General features: G+C 41.8%; 1 protein-coding gene across 3 annotated transcripts in view; it reads left to right on the top strand.

Annotated features, from left to right (window-relative positions):
- Nucleotides 1–14,677, top strand: part of lcorl (ligand dependent nuclear receptor corepressor-like) — a 32,026-nt gene extending 17,349 nt beyond the window's left edge. For 2 of the 3 annotated variants that reach the window (XM_030728104.1, XM_030728096.1), the window contains one exon: nt 684–4,131. In XM_030728104.1, coding sequence (XP_030583964.1) covers nt 684–1,740 — 1,057 coding nt within the window. In that variant the 3' untranslated portion in view covers nt 1,741–4,131. Of the gene's footprint in view, nt 1–683; nt 11,893–11,991 lie in introns of those variants that run through there. The other variant, XM_030728087.1, reaches the window with a different exon arrangement.
- Nucleotides 14,678–20,167: the final 5,490 nt, after the last annotated feature.

Here is a 20,167-nt window from a genome sequence, read left to right as displayed (position 1 = left end):
AGCTATATAGCATGGCAAAGATTAAGAGGTTAACATGACACTGTGTTTATTACTTTCATTCTCACTGCTCAGCTAAATAAAACCTGTCCAGCCTGAATGACATGCATACTCCTGTTTCAGCAGTGCTTTGGGTCAGGTAATTGTAATTAATTCTGAGGAGCTAGCTTGTGTTTTGTGTTGTGGTTCTATGGGGTTTACTCTTTTATCTCTTGAGCGGTAACGTCACAGCAATAGCCGTATTATAACATTTGCCAGCAGCTCAGGATTGTATAATGAGAGCATTGCAGTACTTCACAACGATTTTATGTCCGTTTTTACTAATACAGTTAATGATGAGTTTGATTATCCAATCTTCAAGCATGTGGGATTCTCACTGGATATCCCAAAACTACAGGGGTTTTATGTGAGCGCCAAAGTAACGCCAGCCATTCACAGACTGTCCCACCTGGACGTGAAGAGGCTTTGCTACTGTGCATGAGAGACACACAGCAGCAGTGTGTGTGAGGGCCCACAAACAGACCGAGAACATACAGACATGAAACTAACAGTCTCAGTGATGTTACCAACACAAGGCATAAAGGAGTGGACCCCTCGCTCTGCACCCCTCTTGTCCCCTATGCCAAAAATCAAACCACCTCCATCACCTCCATCCTGACCCTGCTGTTTGGTCCTCCCATCCCTAGGAGGCAGTGCAGGCAGAAGGAGTACACTGAGAGGAGCTGGGAGCTGTCTGAGGGGTTGCTGTCCAAGGCCTTGAAGGATATACGATCAGGGAGGCTGCAGGAGCAGCGGGCTGCGTTGCTTTATGGAATACCTCTTCAAACCCTGAGGCAAGGTCTGGATGGCTGGGCTGATGGGAGGTTGGGAGTGCTGCATCAACTTACACCAGGAAGCAGAGATATCAGGGATGAAGTGACATCGTACAATGTGATGTCATCAATGTTAGGTGGTGAAGCCCGTCTTGTTTTGCAGAAAGTAGCGGCATGGGCAGAGCGGGCAGAAATTGGAGGTGCTGTCGAGGAGCATGGAGACTTTAGTTTCCCTTCATCTGCTCTTGCCTTTTATCAGCCGGGTAGTTTACAGAAGACCCTCCCTTACTGCTTTCCCCAGCTCAGGGATGCTCTCCAGCCCCCTCCAAGCCCCACCTCCAGTCTGGAGCCACCCACACCCCTGCGTATTCCTCAGGTTCGTTGTGCATCTGACCACAACAGGTCAGTGTTGGCTGAGAATTGCAGCATGGCTGAAAACCTACATCAACGTACCTCATCAAGCGAAGGTACTGCCAGTTCATCAATAGCAGCTGCCAGACCTTCATCTCTCTTTAAACTCAGACCTCCACTCTTGGCACAAGGCTGTCCAGGCAGCGCCAGCCAGTCACCTCATCGCCTGGGACCACGTGGATCCTCACTGGATGAATCTGAAGATGGGGCAGGTTGCCGGGATAAAGACAAGCAACCTAGAAAGAAGCGTGGGAGGTACCGCCAGTACGACCACGAACTGATGGAGGAGGCCATCACTATGGTGATGGCTGGTCGCATGAGTGTATCCAAAGCCCAGGGAGTATATGGGGTGCCCCATAGCACACTAGAATACAAAGTGAAAGAGCGTACTGGAACACTGAAGAACCCACCTAAGAAGAAATCTGCCAACTTCTGTTCTCATTCATCTGGTTCTGGTACCACGACCAGTTCCACTAACTCAGGGAGTCTTGCCTCAGCTGCTGACGCAAAGAGGTTCTAGACCACGAACGCCTCAAAAACACCTCAACACTTGAACACACCACCTCCTACAAGATAAATGTTTTCTGGAGACACTTGTTAAAACACAACACATGCCTTTACAAACTACACGGATATTAATATTCAGGTCTTTTAACTATATGTCTGCGATGTGATAGTCATACTTAAAGCTGTATTTCTCCTGCTTAGTCCTGAGCTTTGTTTAAAGCAGCCATAAACAGTACATTATTCAGGTAGAAGTTCTGCTCATCAAGATCTTGCTAAATACAACTTATATTATTCTTATTTGTTTATATCTTATTGTTGTGTATTTTTTTTAGACAGCTGTGGAGTTTTATAGCATAGTTGTTACGTTACCAATGTGTGACTACTTTGAAACAAATCAAAGATTAAGTTAATCTCCCAAAAAAATTTAATATTCATAGTTTGCAAATTGGATCACTTAGTTATTTTTACTACCTAAAGCACTACATTATTGATCAACAGAATATTAGACCAGTTTCTAATTGAGTTGCAACTGTACCTTAAAAACCAAGCCAGTTTTTGGTAGTTTAGAGAATTTGTTGGTAGTATAGAATAAAATGAATCTGGCAATATCCTATCTTCTTATTTTTGAAGACCTTTAGGACTTTCTTAATTGTTCTTGTACTACTTTCTTTATGGCTTCAATCAAGGAGGAAAAACAAACCATGCATGAAGAAGATTGCTCAAGGCTCAAGTATGAGAAACACAGCTGCAGACCTTCTAAGGCTGAGAAATAAAGTGTGACTGTCATATTTATTAGCTGTTAGATTATTAGGTTATTCAGGTTTAATTCAATTCTTAAAGCTCCTTGGTAATGGAGCATTGATGATTGTGATTTGCAGCTTTTTATCTCTCTCTGGGTATCTTACCTAGGCTATTCAAGTGACTTAGAGCCATTAAAACAAATTAAAAACTCATTACTATTGTTAGACACCTCTACAAACAGGGAGATTGTACAGTATATATACTGTGGTGGCTACATCTTAATTATGAGTTTTTGTATAAGAGATTAGCTTAAAAAAGCCATTTTGTGTCCACATATTTCCTTTCTTTCTCTAAAAGCTGATCTAAACACTGTATTGAGTGTAATTGGAATGCAAACGTGCAGCATGTTTTAAAATGTGCACTGATAAGCTTGGGAAGTGTATGTTATTGTGTATTTGTACTGTTTGTGAAAGATGTTCTTTTATTATCACATATTTACTAATTCTGCTACTGTAGCTGTATTACTGCAAACCTCATACATGACCGCTGCTTTACAGGACTGTTTTCCTGGCACACGGACGCGTAGCTATGACGAAAACTCATTTCAGTTAATGTTTCAACAGTGATTCCGTTCAGCCTAATATTACTATTTGTTTTATGGGTAGTTTTAACATTATAGATGGTTGATCATGTCAGCTACTGGAGGTTACGACCATTTAAAGGGTCGGTGAAAAGTTGGCACAGCAACTGTATTCGTTATTCAGTGCTAGGCTTCAAGGCTTCTTTGTCTGCGTCTGTGAAAATGCTAAATGTTGCGTCTACACTCATGTCTGCCTCTCGAATGGGCTTCTTTCCACTAACAGTGCTACTACCAAAGCAGCATTTCAGGGTTACCTACACAAAGCTGCTTTACTTTTGATTTGCTGCAATGTCAGCCTGCCTGTTTTTCTCTTTCTCTCTCTCACATGCTATCTTTAACCTCATTGCCACATATACCTCTGAACTTTCTCTGCCTATAGCCCAGTGTTAGGTTTCACATCAAGACTCCTCGTGAGGATATTTAATTGGCTTAAAAATCTTTATGAATTCTTTGTGTTTCAAAGAAAACTGAAGTGTAAATTCACTGCTATTGACATTATTATACAGTCAGCCATGTGGAGTGTAACATTTTTGTTTTAAAAGGTTGAAATTCTGCCTTGTGGCATTTACAGGATGTCTTTTTTTTTTCTTTTTCCTTCAGTCACAAGATTGTGTGGCATTTCAACCTTTGTAATTCCTCCAACTGTACAAATACCATCTCCACTCCTGAATGTCTCCTGTCATGGCGGTACACAGTGCTGGTATCTATAGCGACAGCTCAGTGCAGCATGTCTCTACTCTAGCAGTTATCTGCTAATTATATCAAAACGACTCCAAATGCAGAAATCAAAAAAGGACATCATTGTATTTGCTTAATTGCAGCTAATTCTAGGAACACACACTTGGGCTTTGAGATTTGGGCTTTTTACTTTTTTGACTGAACTGCTGGCAAATCTTTGAGGCAACATAAATCTGCTATTTATGCATAAATCAATTATTGCACTATGATTTATAAGATGCGTTTTTGTTGTAGAAACTTGTTTTGTGTTGTTACGGCATATTTATTTATTGATTGCGCTTCAGAACTGTGATTTTTTTTTTTTTTTTTTTTTTTTTTTTTCCTCCCCGAGTTTGATTGTAGTAGTTCTTGATTTGTAACGGGCACTTTGATGCAATGTGATATGTGTATTGCTACAATTGCATGAATGCTTTTAAATGTTAGCTCATATCATTTTAGTCCAGAAATTACACTGCTGACTATTGTGGTTGTTTAGTGATTTTGTTACTATTAAATTATTTTAATGATAGTTTTAAAAGATAATTTGTCAAAGCAGACTCAACAATATAGCCTCTGTATCACTTAAAGTACTTGGAAAGTTTCCACTGCAGAATCTAAGCAGAGATGGAAAGGTGGCAGTACCTTTTGTGTACGTTCCAATTGTTCGATTAATTTGGGGGCTAGGCGTATGTGCCCAGAAAAAGTTTAAGGTGGGGCTTGATGCTGATAGGTTAAACATTGTGTTTTAGAAAATCAGCAACCTTTCTAAAGTAAAACAAAGAACGGCAGATTGCTGTATTGCAGTATAGACTGACACAACAGATGCAGTGCGACAGCCATTTATACCTGTTGTTTTCGTTTCACAGATCCATAGTTACCATTTACCTGTACTACTCTGGTGCACTCAGACTTGACACTACCATAGTCCAATTAATTATACCTGAAAGGTATGGTTAGAAGCTGAAGCAGTTATTCTGCTGATGTATGAAAAGGCAACAGCACTTTAGACTCTCCTGTTTACTCTCACATTTTTACAACAAGCTCCTCATTAGGCGTCAGGAATGTATTCAACAAGTCAGAAATGTTCAGCTTATAGTGCCACCCCCAAACTTGCTGTACTACCCCCTGAGCAGTGACCTTTTGGTGGAGTAAACCCCAGAATTTCAGTAGTAATTGGTCCCTTCAGTGAAATGTTCCCACAAAGGTTCCTGGTCCCTGAGGAAAGTTTCTGCAGTGGAAACTCAACCCAACACTACAGAATGTAACACTTGCAACTGGCCTCTTGAACCGTGACATGGTTTGGCCGCACGTAGTACTTAAGTTGCTGGGGGGAAAAAATCAAACACTTGAAAATAACTTGATATTAAATCAGTTACTTGATTCTATAGTGAAGTATTTCACTTCTTGGACCTGCTGGCTGTTATGAAAACTAGAGGGCTTTTGAACTGTTGGTTTGTTGATGAAAGTGCTGTTGGTAAACACAAAAACTGTTAAGTTTGAGCGTTTCTTCAATCATTCCTTCTGCTGTTAGCAGAATGTTATCATTTGCCTTCAGCAGCCAATCAATAAAACAGTTCTTTAATCAGTTGCCTGTCATTATTTTACTAGCATAATAGTTTGGTTTACAGAGTTTTTACTGCTGATCAAAGGTTTTACAACATTTAGTTGTTACATGGGCAGGGATATAATAGAGCAATGTATCATGTCACTTTCGTTTACAATACATCATCATTCTGCAACTAGCTATTGATAATTTTTATGTGCTCGTCCTCGTGGTGGCACTAATCAAATGAAAGTCTATACAGGTGTGTGTGTGTGTGTGTGTATATATATATATATATATATATATCTCAAACAGTGATAAATGGGCGACAATTACACCATAGTTTTTCTAGTCTTATAAACTACAAAAAAACGTTTTACACTACAAACTGCATTCCACTTTTTTGTCTGTGTGTAGGTAAGCTGAAAGTCATTATCTTTTTACCATTCAAAGTGGGGTTTTTTGTTTGTTTTTACACTTTGATGATGGCAAAAAAAAATAAAAATCTGCCCTAAAACTCTACAGAAACCCATTTTAGTATGTAGCTTTTAATGAATTTATTTTTCTTAGCTTATTTCTATTCAAGAATGGGGGGGGGGGGGGGGGGGCTTTGTGCCTTTATTTATAGTGCGACAGTGAAGAGGAGACAGGAAAGTAGGAGAACAGAATAGAATGCCTTTATTGTCATTATACAGTATGTACAATGAGATTGGAAGACATGCAGCCAATGGCCACGGGTTGAACTCGAACCCGAGCCGCTGACTTTAAGCCCTAAGGCATATAGTCACCTGCTCATGACTGTTGTAAAGAATAACGGTGCTATGCTAGTAATGCAGTTAAATGCACAGAGCTGTAGCCAGCACAAACTGCATTTACATCTATAAAAAATCAGTCAAACATTTGGGAGTCAGAAATGATGCAGGATTGTTTTTCTGTGTAAGTAGCAAGTCTCAGGATTACAAAATATTTTAAAGTTTCTGGAAGTGCTATTATGGAACTAACACAACTTAAAGATCCTTGTATTTTTGCTGAAAACTTTTTCAGACTTTATTTTGTATGCATTCTCTTTATTTCTCATTTGAAACTGGCCTCATCTATGAGCAAAACCTTCTAACTCCAGTTTTTACATTTTTGCCTCTAGCTCCCTACTGCCATCATTCAAAGAAGACCTGGGAAGTCAACAACAGCAAGGGCCTAGGATTCAAAGTTCTGCACTGGGTGCTGTTCTCAGTTCTCTCTGCCCGGCTCACAGATCCTTAATCTACCAAATCCTCAAGCTTGCTCACCATGAACCAGAGAGGTTCAGGAAGGAAAGCTACACTGTTTTATGTTCCAAGAAGGTGCATTGCACTTCTTGCCAAAGCCTGGTTGCATCCTCTCCTCAATTGTGCCAGTGCCATTTGTTGTGTGCTCCCTCATCTAGTTTACGCTGCTCCTCTTGCATATGGTGTGAGAAACACAACCTACACTCTTGTCCCTGTTGTTTAAACCACAACTGTCTTATACAAGTCAAGAAGACAACAGACAGCGGGGAAGGGGATGGAGACCTGAACAGAGAGCAGAGTCCCTCGCCGCCTCCTCTTTCCCCAATCCCCTCTGACATCAGCAAGAAAACTGATGAAAACCCACCATCTCTGTTTCACCAAGAGGAGGATACTGACCTCGTAGTTAAAAAAAAATTGTAATTGCAGGGCGCCAATCCTCAGATGTGGATGCAGCTGCAGAAGATGCGCAGTGTAGGATCTCAGAAAGAAGTCAGACTGAACAAAACTCAAGTGGGACTTTACTGCAGGATGTCATGAATCGCTTTAGTGAGAAACTGGAGACAATCACACCTCTAGACAAGGACCCAACTCTGGTTCCCACAGCCATCTACGTTTCTGAAAAGGAGCAGCCATTATCTCCTTCAACAAGCCAGAACCTGCCTTTTCGTTCTGATGCCCATGTCACTGAGATCATCACCACAGTGCTTCGCACAAGCAGTCCAAGTGACTACAGCCTGAGTGAGCTGTTCAGTCGCCATGACAAAGAACCCAAGTCACCTATTACAAGATCCCGTCATCGTCAGAAAGTTCTTGCCACTATTGCAACACCTGTTGATGATGCTGCAACTAGAAGGCTTGGCATAAAAATTAAACGGGACCTTGCCACATTATCACCAGCAAAGAAGACAAGACTGAAAGATAAAAATTTATTTACATCAGACACCTCATCAAACCCAAATGTAATTAAAGAGCTATCTAAAACAGAAACTGAAGTAGGTGTAGAACATGTTGGGCATCATCAACTAGGGGAGGGTATAGTGAATATGCCTTCTGAAAAAAGTGATAGGGATGAAGTAAAAGCGCTACAGACAGTTATTATAACAGATAATGTTCAAATAATTAAAGCAGAAGATAGAGAACAGGAAGTATTCAGTGAGGAAACAGAGCTTACTCTCTCGGGTACTCAAATACACACCCTCGAGCTGCAGAGTAAGTATGGCAAACAAAGCTCAATAGACAGTTTACAAAAACAGGTGACTACAGTGACTGCGAGCTCAGCAAAACAGTGTGGAGGGCCCTGCAGAGAGGGTGATGAGAGTTGCATTTCTGCAAATGATAAAAGCCATGAAGAATCCCCATCAACTGAAAGTTCTGACACTAAAAGCAGACCAGGTAAGGGTAAAGATTCTCATTGTCCCATTAAAGAGAAACGGACCAATCCAAGGGGGCCAGAAGCAGACCACTTCAAGGGTTCAAGAAGATTAAGGAGAAATATAGTCCCTCCACCACGGTTCTCCTCCTATGTCACAGAACCCAGACTGTTCTTTGCTGCGTGTTTTTCTAAACACAACTCCAATCATAAAGCACAAAAGGACAAGGCTTTGACATCTAGCACCAAACATGCATCATCCAAAGATCCAGATGCTAAGGATGCCAACATAGAATCAAGAAATGAAATTTGTCCATCCTCGTGTGCAGACACAGGGAGGCTTGCCTTTCAGTCGGCACAGAAAGGACGTGAACTGTCTCACACGGAAGTGAAATGTCAAAGCCAGGTCTCTCCACAGATGGTGACTGCCAAAGACAAAAGTCCTAAAAAACATTCCTCAGGCAATAGGAACAATGGCAGCGACAGTGCTGCCCCTCTTTTAGGAAGGTTACGATCATCATCATCATCATCATCAAAAAGATTACAGGACTCATCAAAATTTGATGTCCCCATAAAGTCTGATACCTGTGTCGAGAGTCCTAAAAACTCCCAAGTTCAGTACACTAGTCCAATTAAGCTTATGTTTGTATCACCAGTTAAGGATAAGGAAGGAGTTAAATATAGTCTCAAATCAGCAGGCTCTGGTTCTGGCTCTCAAACAGAACAATTTGATCCCTGTGAAGAGTCCTCATGGTCAGGGACACCTCAGAAGCACACAAGCCAGAGCAGCAAGGCTGCAACATCGCAAGTAAAACCAGTTGTTTCACCACTAAAATCGTCTACCTCACACACAAAATCTTCTTGTTCCCCAAGTAAGTCATCTCCTTCACCAACCAAGTCTGGTTCCTCAACACGCAAGTCTGCTTCTTCACCTGCCAAATCCGGTTCATCACCACCCAAGTCTGCTTCTGCCTCTTCACCATCCAAATGTGGTTCCTCAACACCCAAGTCTGCTTCTGCCTCTTCACCATCCAAATGTGGTTCCTCAACACCCAAGTCTGCTTCTGCCTCTTCACCAGCCAAATCTGGTTCCTCCACACCCAAGTCTGCTTCTGCCTCTTCACCAGCCAAATCTGGTTCCTCCACACCCAAGTCTGCTTCTGCCTCTTCACCGGACAAATCTGGTTCCTCAACACCCAAGTCTGCTTCTTCACCAGCCAAAACTGGTTCTTTAGCAACCAAGTCTGCTTCCTCACCAGCCAAGTCCCCTTATTCACCATCAAAGTCTGGTTCTTCAGCACGCAAATCCCCGTATTCACCATCTAAGTCTAGCTCTTCACCATCCAAGTCTGTTTCCTCAACACGCAAGTCCCCTTATTCACCATCCAAGTCTGCTTCTTCACCATCTAGGTCTGTTTCCTCACCAGCCAAGTCTGGTTCCTCAGCACCCAAGTGTGCTTCGTCACCCACCAAATCCGGTTCCTCTTCACCCAAGTTTGCTTCTTCACCACGCAAGTCTGCGTCTTTGCCCAGGTCACCTTCCTCATCACCTAAAAATGGTTCCAGAGGATCAGATGAAAGTACTCCAACTAAGCGTGTAGCTGGAGCTGACAGCCAGGTATTACCAGGTAACTTACCTTGTTTCCATGAAACCACTCCTCCAAAGAGGCGTCCTGGGCGTCCAAAGAAGCTGGGACCACAGATGGAGCAAAAAGTGAAAAGACCAATAGGCCGACCACGTAAGCAAAAGACTTTGGATTCCGAAACTGGAGTAAAAACAGTAAATGGAAAATGTCATTTGGCACCTAAAATTGAGGAGAATATACACAAAAACCTCAAGATAACAGTCGTGTATGGTCGTTCAAGGAGAAACAAACGAATGGTGTCTGAGGGCTTTGACCAGCTGCAGACAGAATTTAATGATGCTTGGCAAGCTGTAAGTCTGTTGCACAACTCTAAGACCAGCTCAGGAAGTATTAAAGCAGCCTCAGAGGAGCTGGATATTGTCAGCCCAGCAAAAAGGCCTGCTCCTCAATCTGGCAGTAATATCAAAAGTCAGAAGCAGGATGATTCTCTTCCCTCAAGGAAACCAGGTAGACCTGCAAAAGTTAAAATCTCGGGAATCTCAGTCACAGTGACTACAGTGTCACCTCGTCAACGTAAAATTCAAATCAATAAAGACTCTCGGCAGTCTTCTGAAACACAGGCTTCTAAGAAAGTACCTTTACAAGAATTCAAATCTGCCAAAGAGCCCTGGACAATCAGTCAACATTTAACAAGCAAAAGGGGTCAAAAAGAAGAAGAGAACGAAATCGTGGCTGGTAGTAAAGACGAACTGTCAAATCAGCCTGTGGTGCGACACTCCAAGAGAGTGAGAAAACCATCGATCCACTTTCTGCATGCTGTTGCCACCTCCACATCATACAGCCGCAGCAATGCTCTGGTACGGCGCTCCAAACAACTTCTTTTAAACAAGGCCAACAATGAAAGGAGGCAGGAGGAGCAGCAAAGTAGCGTAGAAACTACAGGCGACAAAAGAAAGTCATGTGGACCACGGAAGAAGAGCATTTCTCCAGATCTAAACAGAGTGGCAGGAGTATCTGTAGATTCAATCTTTACCCCTAGAGAAACATTAAGGTGGTGGGCAGCATCAGCTGAGGAAAAGACAATGAACCAGGAGCTCGCCAGGCGAATACGAGTCATCTCTGACACCTGGGTCTCAGACGCTGTGGAGAGTCAAGAAAAAGAATATCCCATTGATTCTAAACCAGACACTAAAGATGACAGTTTATTCACCATGAATTCAAACCATTCTTCTGTGGTTCGAACACTGTTTGACTGTTTGCCCAACAAACCGAGGTCCTGTAGCATGCAGCAGATCTGCTCCTGGTTTATGCAGACCACAGAGACACAATCTTTGGCTATTGTCAAGAAGGCAAGCTCTCGTAATCATTACGAACGTATGCACTTCCCTCGTTCTGGTAATATAAAAAGTGTATGCCACAGTCCTCAGGCAGAGCGACTCCGCAAACACATCAAGAAGTTTGCCAAAATGGTCCCAAAAACCCCTTTACAGCATGAAAAGGCGCAAAGACAACTGAGGAAGAGAAACAAAGCAGCTCTGTCAACACACAGACGACAACTTTTCACTTTAAGTACTGCAAGAAAGCGCACTCAAGGAGGCCAGCTGTTGAGAGCCAAAGCATTTAACAGATATCAGGCCATTCTGGTTAGAGCAAGGAAACGTTTTCTGACTCAAGAAGAAAGGGATTGGTGGCAAAAGACAGATAGGGACATGAAGAACATGAAACCAGCAACTAGTTGTACAAATGTACATGTAGTAACTAGACTACAATCTAAACGTAAAGTATTACGCACATTCACAAAAGATCGGCTCTCTGCTCGTTTGGAAAACGGTTCTGCCACCTCTTCGGTTAGCCAAACTCGGGAGCCTGTGGATGTACACAAAGAGCAGAATCTCTGCTCTAAAGCTTGGGGTCCTGAAACGCTGAAGGAATGCCGGGTGTTTCTGAGAAAGATCAATTCTCCAGATAATGAATCGGCTGAGGAGGAGTCGGACTCTTGTACTGTGACACTGGAAGGGTCACCTTCTGCATACCTCTTTGCAGGAAGGGACAGGCAAGTCGTTAAAGCTGTGAAAACTGAAAGACAAAGGACCATTAATAGGAGGACTGCCTCGAGAGAGTTGGTGGGTTCTGCACCAAAATCAATCCAGGAGCAGGAAACAAAGCCGGCAGGGAGGCAGAAAAGAAAATTGAAAAGTTCCGGGGTTGTGTCTACTGAACCACCACAGCCACCACCAGCGAAAATCTTGAGACAATCAAGAATGAAGGGCCTGACCGGGCCGAGATGGTGCGACTTCGTGTTTGGTAACTACCTTGCTTTTTTTTTTTTTTTTTTATTTGATGACATTTGGCTTTGCTCATGCTTAAGTTACAAATGGAAACGTTTCTTTCCTTTTCTGACAGGAAGCTAACTGAAGCACGAGGCCTCCTCTTCCTGGGAAAGCGACTGTGGTTTAACGTGGTGCCTTTGGACTTTGTGCTGACCACATAGACTGGCCATCTCGCTATGGTTCAGTCTTACACTCAGCAGTTATGTAGCAGTCTAACTTAAAAGCTTGATGTTGCACTATTTTTATCCATGGATATGTATGTACATTTTCTTTTTTGTCATCTTGCCTTTGGTGTATAGTAGATCAATATAATGATTACATCAGAGTTTTAATGGGAAGAGTGCTTATACAGTGAACCCTGTCAGAGTGGTTGTAGAGAAATGAAAGCTTGACTGTGTTCGGACAGTACCGTCTCCCTAAAAATGTACTTTTACCAATATTAAGGCCAACACCTCTCTTAGAAAATGTCAATCTTAACCTGAAATTTTAGCAATTTTTATCTAAGTCACAATGCCAGCTCTAAAATTCCCACTCATTTTATTTATAGTGACTCTTACTTTGGCACTGTTTTTTATGTTTAATTGCTAATTTAATAATTTGCTTTGTATGTTAGGTTTGCTTAAAGTATATTGGAATTCGATTTTAAACTTTCTCCTAATCCGAGCCTTTTTTTTTTCTCTCCACTGCTGTTGCATACAAGTAGCCAAAACAGGCTTTTAATGAAGGAATCTTTTGGGTTATTTAACACCCAATCTTAACTCCAGCAGCTGTATGTGAAAGGGCCACAGCTGTAACCTTACAGTAAAAATACAGTAATTGGCCACGAGCCTGTACTAAAACCAAATATTTTATGTCATTGGTTCTTTTTGAACATTTTCAATTCTCAGCACCAGACTGCGTCTACCGCAATTGCGTTTGTATATTCCCCACTAAATGCAGAGGTGTCTTTGAAGAGACAAAGAAATGGCATTATGCAGTCATAGAAAGTAGCTTCTGGTTAATTTGTTGGTTTGTGGGATCGGTCTTATTTTTATTCAGTGATCTTTATGTAAACATACTGTTTTCACCCAAAGCATATACTGTATGTCGCTGTCAGATCTACTTCTTGCACTATTCAGCCCCTTTCAGACATGACATGCGCATTTCTGGCCTCAGTCTGTTAAAGTGACGGCATCAGTCAGACGTAGGTCACTTTTACATTGTTTCTCTTAGCTTCAATTCAGACAGAGCAGTGACGAGAACCACAGTACATCTATGATTTTTGCCGCATGCTTAACACTTATGTTCCTGCCCACCATGGATAGGACAAAAATGGACACTATCATCATTGGTTTACAAATCCTCAAGCTGAGCATTTGTAGCATTGAGTGACTGAAACTGAGGGCACTGTAGCATGCAGCAGATCTGCTGCATTAGCTCATCATTAGCTAATTATTCATGAGCTTGTTGATCACAAGTTTTTAGCTAGTGAGCACATCATGGATTATCCTCCCTACTCTCAGAATGACTAGAATTTATAAAATGGACTTAATTTTTTTTAATTGAACGTGGTGGTTGTTGGCAGTCTCTGGGTGAAATTAGTCGCAGAGCAGTATAGAGTGCTGCACTGAAAACCTTGTGATTGCTTTGGTAGCTACCAGATTACCACGCCAATCTACTAGCAGCCAAAGCAATCACAGGGATGTTTTTGGTGCAGCACTCTATACCTCTTTTCATTCAGAGACTCACCCAGCAGCCACTCACCAACTAGTGAGTGGATACACATTTTTCCCAAATGACCAGTGATTACCAGTTGGTGACAACCAGAGGTTGTCAGGGAGTCGCCGACCAGGCACTAGGCCTGTGCAGCTGAGGCTAAAATACAACCAAAAATCTGCAGCCAGATGAGTCACCCGCTGTTGGTCATTAAAAAGAATGTAGGCTTATAGCATGTCCATCCTTTGTATACAGTCTATGATGGCAGTGAGCGTTGTGGTCAAGTGTACCCACAGTTTTGACCATTAATTTCTTTTGTCAACATGAACAGGATCTTTTTTAAGCAAGTCTCTGTTGCAGATATAAAAAGCTGCAGACACTACTGACAAGTAGCCGTTCCTGTTATTGTTTCGGAACATCGTTAGTAAACTGTAGTGTAGCATCTCAGCAGATGAGTCTGTGCCATCACAGCAAATTGGTAGACATGCAAGTGTCCACGCAGAGGCTTGCGTACACCATCTGCTGATGAAATTTACATCACTGGTTCGCTGACGTGAAAAGTGGAACACTCCCATTGCTGTGTGTATGCTGCTGAGAAAGCTGTACCGCGCTCCTCCTGCACAGACTCAGAGATGTTTATTCTGCACTGGGAATGCCAGTGCATTAGAGAGGAGTGTTTTATGTTAGAAACGTAGTTGGTGAGATGAAATCTCATCGTGTACCTGTTGTTCTTGTTCAGGTCTTTCTCTTGATCAGCAGCTTGCAGATCTACAGGACACATTCGCTGTCCTTATCTTGAGAGTGCCTGTTAACTATCCGACTTGTGCAGTGTATAAAGTGATACAGTAATGTCACAAGTTCAGCATTAGTAACATTTTTGCCATCCTGACTTCCACAGAAGAGTGACCAGGGTGTTCCTTCACACATGAAACCTACGTGTCGAGATGTCGTCAGATTAACGTAAAAGAGCGCATGTCTGAAAAGGGCTCTACATTTGAGATTATTAATCCCACTACACAGATTTCCTCCTCCCATATTTTGCACATCCCATCTCCCACTACCCCCCCCCCCCCCCCCCCCCTTACTGTAACTAGAAAATCTGTTTGGTGCAATACAAAACCAGATGATTTATCAGTATGTATTAATTATTTTATTGCTGACAGACGAATGGATGTACATGAGTACCAGTGGCCTGGGATGTTACTTCAGTTGTTTCCATAGCCATGTAATGTGATCTCAAAGGATACTGCTATACAAACTGTTTGCCCACCTGCTTTGGTCTCATCAGAGAAACAAAAATATAACAATTGTTATCATAACATTAATTTTTTTTTCATATACATAATATCATTATTTACTGTTTAAATGCAGGTGGGAGATATATTGTTGTTTCCCTGGATTTTCAGTTATTTTCTTACATTGCAGCAAGAGACGCCTACCTCCACAGGAGCTCAGCTAGGACTATACCTGAGAGTTGGAGAAACACTAATCTTGGATCAATATCATGTTTTCCTGCCATCTGTTCAGAGGCAGGCAGATCCAAGATGTCCAGCTGTAGGTCAAAAACTTAACCCTGTAGTGTGTATTGTGCCCGACCAGCCTTGTATGTATGTCACTATGGTTGCCATTTCAACACAAGGGAGGTGGGGAGTCTCAGTTGTGATAAATTACCATCAGCCCTTTGTTGAAGAACCTGGTGCTAAACATCTGTTGTATATTTTCTTTATCGTGTTTTTATACTGTCCAATACAGATGCAACAAACAGGTGTCTGACTGGAACAATAAAGAGTCTTTTGAGATAATCAGAGAGATGTATGGTTTATTCATTCATTTGTTGATGATTAGATGCCTTAAAGTGCCTCAAAGCTTGAAGGAGCTTTTCTTTGTGGAGCTTTCGTGATCTGCCTGTCTCTTGCACAGGCTTTGCACCACAATCCAAAGACATGTAGGTTTGGTTAATTGATTACTATAAATGTGCCACAGGTGTAGATGTGAATATGAATGTTTTATCCCTGTGATGGATTAGTGACCTATCCAGGGTATATTTTGCCTCTCACCCAGTATAAGCTGGGATAGGCTCCAGCCCCACAAACCTGAGCAGATGGATGGATGAGAGAAAGTCACTTTTGCGCATTGAATCTTGCACCTGACAAAGTATGAAAATACTAAAACTAATACTGAAACTAACAAAACTAAACTAAAACTAAGCATTAAACCTAAAATAAAAACTAATAAAAACGAGCAAAACCACTCTGAAAACTAATTAAAACTAACTGAATTAGAGAAACAAAAGTAAAAACTAACTAAAACTAAACGATAATGTAAAATCCAAAACTATTATAACCCTGGTCTAAACAAATACCAGCAGTGCTAAAAGCAGCCGAACATGAAGATAAATATTTGAGATGGTTATGAATAATTTTTTCTCTAATGTCTAAAATTTTATTTGTAAAGAAATCCATGAAGTCACTACTAGTCAAAGTGAAAGGAATACTCGGCTCTACAGAGCTCTGACTCTTTGTCAGCCTGGCTACAGTGCTGAAAACAAACCTGGGGTTGTTCTTATTTTCTTCAATTAATGATGAATAGTAAGATGTCCTAGCTTTACAGAGGGCTTTTTTATAGAGCAACAAACTCTTTTTCCAGGCTAAATCAGCATCTTCTAATTTAGTGAGATGCCATTCCCTCTCCAGCTTTCGGGTTATCTGCTTTAAGCTGTGCGTTTGTGAATTATACCACGGAGTCAGGCACTTCTGATTTGAGGCTTTCCTTTTCAGAGGAGCCACAGTATCCAAAGTTATACGCAGTGAGGATGTAAAACTATTGACGAGATACTCGACCTCACTGGGAGCAGAGTTTAGGTAGCTGCTCTGCACTGTGTTGGCACTGAAGAGCATAACAATGAAGGAATTAGATCCTTAAACTTAGTTACAGCACTTTCAGAAAGACTTCTACTGTAATAAAACTTATTCCCCACTGCTGTGTAATCCATTAAAGTAAATGTAAATGTTACTAAGAAATGATCAGACAGGAGGGGGCTTTCAGGGAATACTGTTAGGTCTTCAGTTTCTATGCCATATGTTAGGACAAGATCCAGAGTATGATTAAAGTGGTGGGTGGGCTCCTTTACATTTTGAGAGAAGCCAATTGAATCTAACAATAGATTAAATGCAGTGTTGAGGCTGTCATTCTCAGCATCTACATGGATGTTAAAATCACCCACTATAATTATTTTATCTGAACTGAGCACTAAATCAGATAAAAAGTCTGAGAAATCAGACAGAAACTCTGAGTAAGGACCAGGTGGACGATAGATAATAACAAATAAAACAGGTTTTTGATTTTCCCAATTAGGATGGACAAGACTAAGAGTCAGGCTTTCAAAAGAATGAAAACTTTGTCTGGGTCTTTGATTAATTAATAAGCTGGAATTGAAGATTGCAGCTAATCCTCCTCCTCGACCTGTGCTTCGAACATTCTGACAGTTACTGTGACTCGGGGGTGTTGATTCATTTAAACTAACATATTCATCCTGCTGTAACCAGGTTTCTGTAAGGCAGAATAAATCAATACGTTGATCAATTAATAAATCATTTACTAATAGGGACTTGGAAGAGAGAGACCTAATGTTTAATAATCCACATTTAATTGTTTTATTCTTTGGTGCAGTTGATGAAGCTGTATTATTTATTGTTTTAGAATTTTTATGCTTAAATAGCTTTTTGCTGATTTTAGCTTTGGTTTTTGGTGGTCTGGGAGCAGGCACCGACTCTATGGGGATGGGGTTTTGGGGGGATGGCAGGAGGAGAGAAGCTGCAGAGAGGCATGCAAGACTGCAACTCTGCTTCCTGGTCTCAACCCTGGGTAGTCAGGTTTTAGGAGGGTTAATAAATTTGGCCATATTTCTAGAAATGAGAGCTGCTCCATCCAAAGTGGGATGGATGCCGTCTCTCCTAACAAGACCAGGTTTTCCCCAGAAACTTTGCCAATTATCTATGAAGCCCACGTCGTTTTTTGGACACCACTCAGACAGCCAGCGATTCAAGGAGAACATGCGGCTAAACATGTCGCTCCTGGTCTGATTGGGGAGGGGCCCAGAGAAAACTACAGAGTCCGACATCGTTTTTGCAAAGTTACACACCGAGTCAATATTAATTTTAGTGACCTCCGATTGGCGTAACCGGGTGTCATTACTGCCGACATGAATTATTATTGTAGCTCTGATGCTAATATGTGGATTAAATAAGCATAAATCCATTGGACACTAAAGCAATGGTAACATAAAAATGTAGACTGTGATGTAATGTGTATTTCATAAAGACTGAAGCAAAATCTCAGGTGTGAGAGGAGTATAGTGAGGTCATGGGAAAAGACTTTCAGTCTGCTTCGAAGCGATTCTGGTAAACCATCAGGCAATTCAGGAGAGGAAAACGGTGCTCTGCGCACATGACTTTAACTGAAGTTATAGTTGGGTGTTGGCAAGAATACTTTGAAGACCTCCTTGATCCCACTGGCGTGTCTTCTGTGGCGCAAACAAGGGTCTGATGAAGACGGGGGGTGGCTTATCCATCACTAGGGGTGAGGTCAATGAGGTAGTTAAACAGCTTCTTGGTGGGCAGGCCCCTGTGGTGGATGAGATTTGCCCTGAGTTTCTGAAGGCTCTGGATGTTGTAGGGCTGTCATGGTTGAACACTTCTGCAACATCATGTGGCAATCTGGGGCAATGGTTCCTAATCTTTAAGAAGGGGGACTCCAACTATAGGAGGAATCTTATTCCTCAGCCTACCTGGAAGGGTCTATGCCAGGGTACTGGAAAGGAGAGTTTGTCTGTTAGTCAAACCTCAGAACAATGCAGTTTTCATCTTGGTCGCACAACACTGGACAGACTCTTTATCCTTTTGGGGATATTTGAGGGTGCAGGGGAGTTTTCCCAGCAAGTCTACATGTGTTTTGTGGACTTGAAGAAGGCATTCAATTATGCCTCTTGGAGGATCCTGTGGGGGGTGCTTTGGGAGTATGGGGTCTCTGGCCCATTGCTACAAGTCGCTCAGTTCTTGTAGGACCATTGCAAGGGCATGGGCTACATTACTGGCAAAAAGTCTGACTCATTCCCAGTAGATATTGGACTCTGCTGGGATAGGCCTTTTCACCAATTCTGTTAATAATTGTTATGGATAGAATTTCTAGGTAGAGTCAAGTGATGGAAAGCTTTCACTTTGTTGGCCTTAGAATCTCATTGCTGCATTTTATAATGTGATTCTGTTGGCTTCATCAGCTGGTGGCCTCAAGCTATCACTGGAGCGGCTCACAGCTGAGCGTTGAAACTGCAGAAATGAGATTCAGCACCTACGAGTCTGAGGCCATGGTCGTCAACTGGAAAAGGTTGGAGTACCCACTGCAGGGCAGAGATGAATTGGTGCGCCAAGTTGCGTAATTTAAGTATCTTTTGTTCATGAGTGAGGGGAGACGAGAACAGAAGATTGACAGGTGGATTGAGGCCACTGCACCAGTCCATCATGAAGAGAGAGCTGAGCTTCAAAATCTACATCCTTACCCTCACCTATGCTCACGAGTTTTGGGCTAGTGACCGAAAGAATGAAATCACGGATACAACGGGTGAAAATGATGTTCCCCTGGATATGCTGGTGGACGTGGCTAGGGAGGATTAGATCTGGGCTTCTTTGCTTTGGGTCCTGCAGTGAAAAAAATGGTAATGGAAGAGAGGACCTTATCAATTGGGCAGAGTAGCAAAGAATGAGTGGCCAGCCAAGGAGGTAGCAGAGATCCAGTTTCAGCACTTTCCCATCATATTTCCACTCGTGTCCATTGTAGCAGATTAAAACCTTACTAATATGGACAAACACTGCTGGTGTCAAGAAATATACTGTTTTCACTGATTGCATGGTCCTCAACCATGTATGCTCCCTAACCTGACAGTCATGAAAACCTTGAGAACCCTGGTCCTAACAACTTTGAAACACCTTAAACCCACAGCAGGGGAGGAATAACACTATGTAAGGCTAGTTGCAAGGCTACCCTGTGCATCATCGTCTGGATTTCCAGCCATGTATTGCACAGCAGCCCTCCTATCCCAGTGCAAGGAAGCAAATGTGTTGCAGTTTATATTCAGTTAGACAAGACCTGCAACCATGGAGTTGGCTAGTTTGCCAGCCTGTCGTCATTATGAACTGATTTTACACACAAAAGCAGCTTGAAAGGCTAAGAGGAGGCAACAGTATGTGCTGGAATGTGTATTTAAGAGATTAAGATTTTTAACAATTCATAGATCATGATTAACTAGGCTGAATAACGTACTGGTAAAGAGGAAACCGGTAAGGATTCCCAGCTATTTAGAACAACAATTTATTCAGGACATTAAAACATGATTTTTTTTTTAACAAAGTTTTTCATTTTTCTCTTTGTTGCGTGTGTGAAATGGTAATTTTTTTTCTGCTTAAGTAGTCGGGTTTTGTTTATACAATATTTAAAAAAATTTTTTTAAAAAAAGGACAAACTTTGATAATACATTTTACTTTAATTATTAAAATGACAAA

Source organism: Archocentrus centrarchus, chromosome 1 (genome assembly GCF_007364275.1).
Source record: "Archocentrus centrarchus isolate MPI-CPG fArcCen1 chromosome 1, fArcCen1, whole genome shotgun sequence".
NCBI lineage: Eukaryota > Metazoa > Chordata > Actinopteri > Cichliformes > Cichlidae > Archocentrus > Archocentrus centrarchus.
This window is presented reverse-complemented; position numbering and strand designations above follow the sequence as displayed.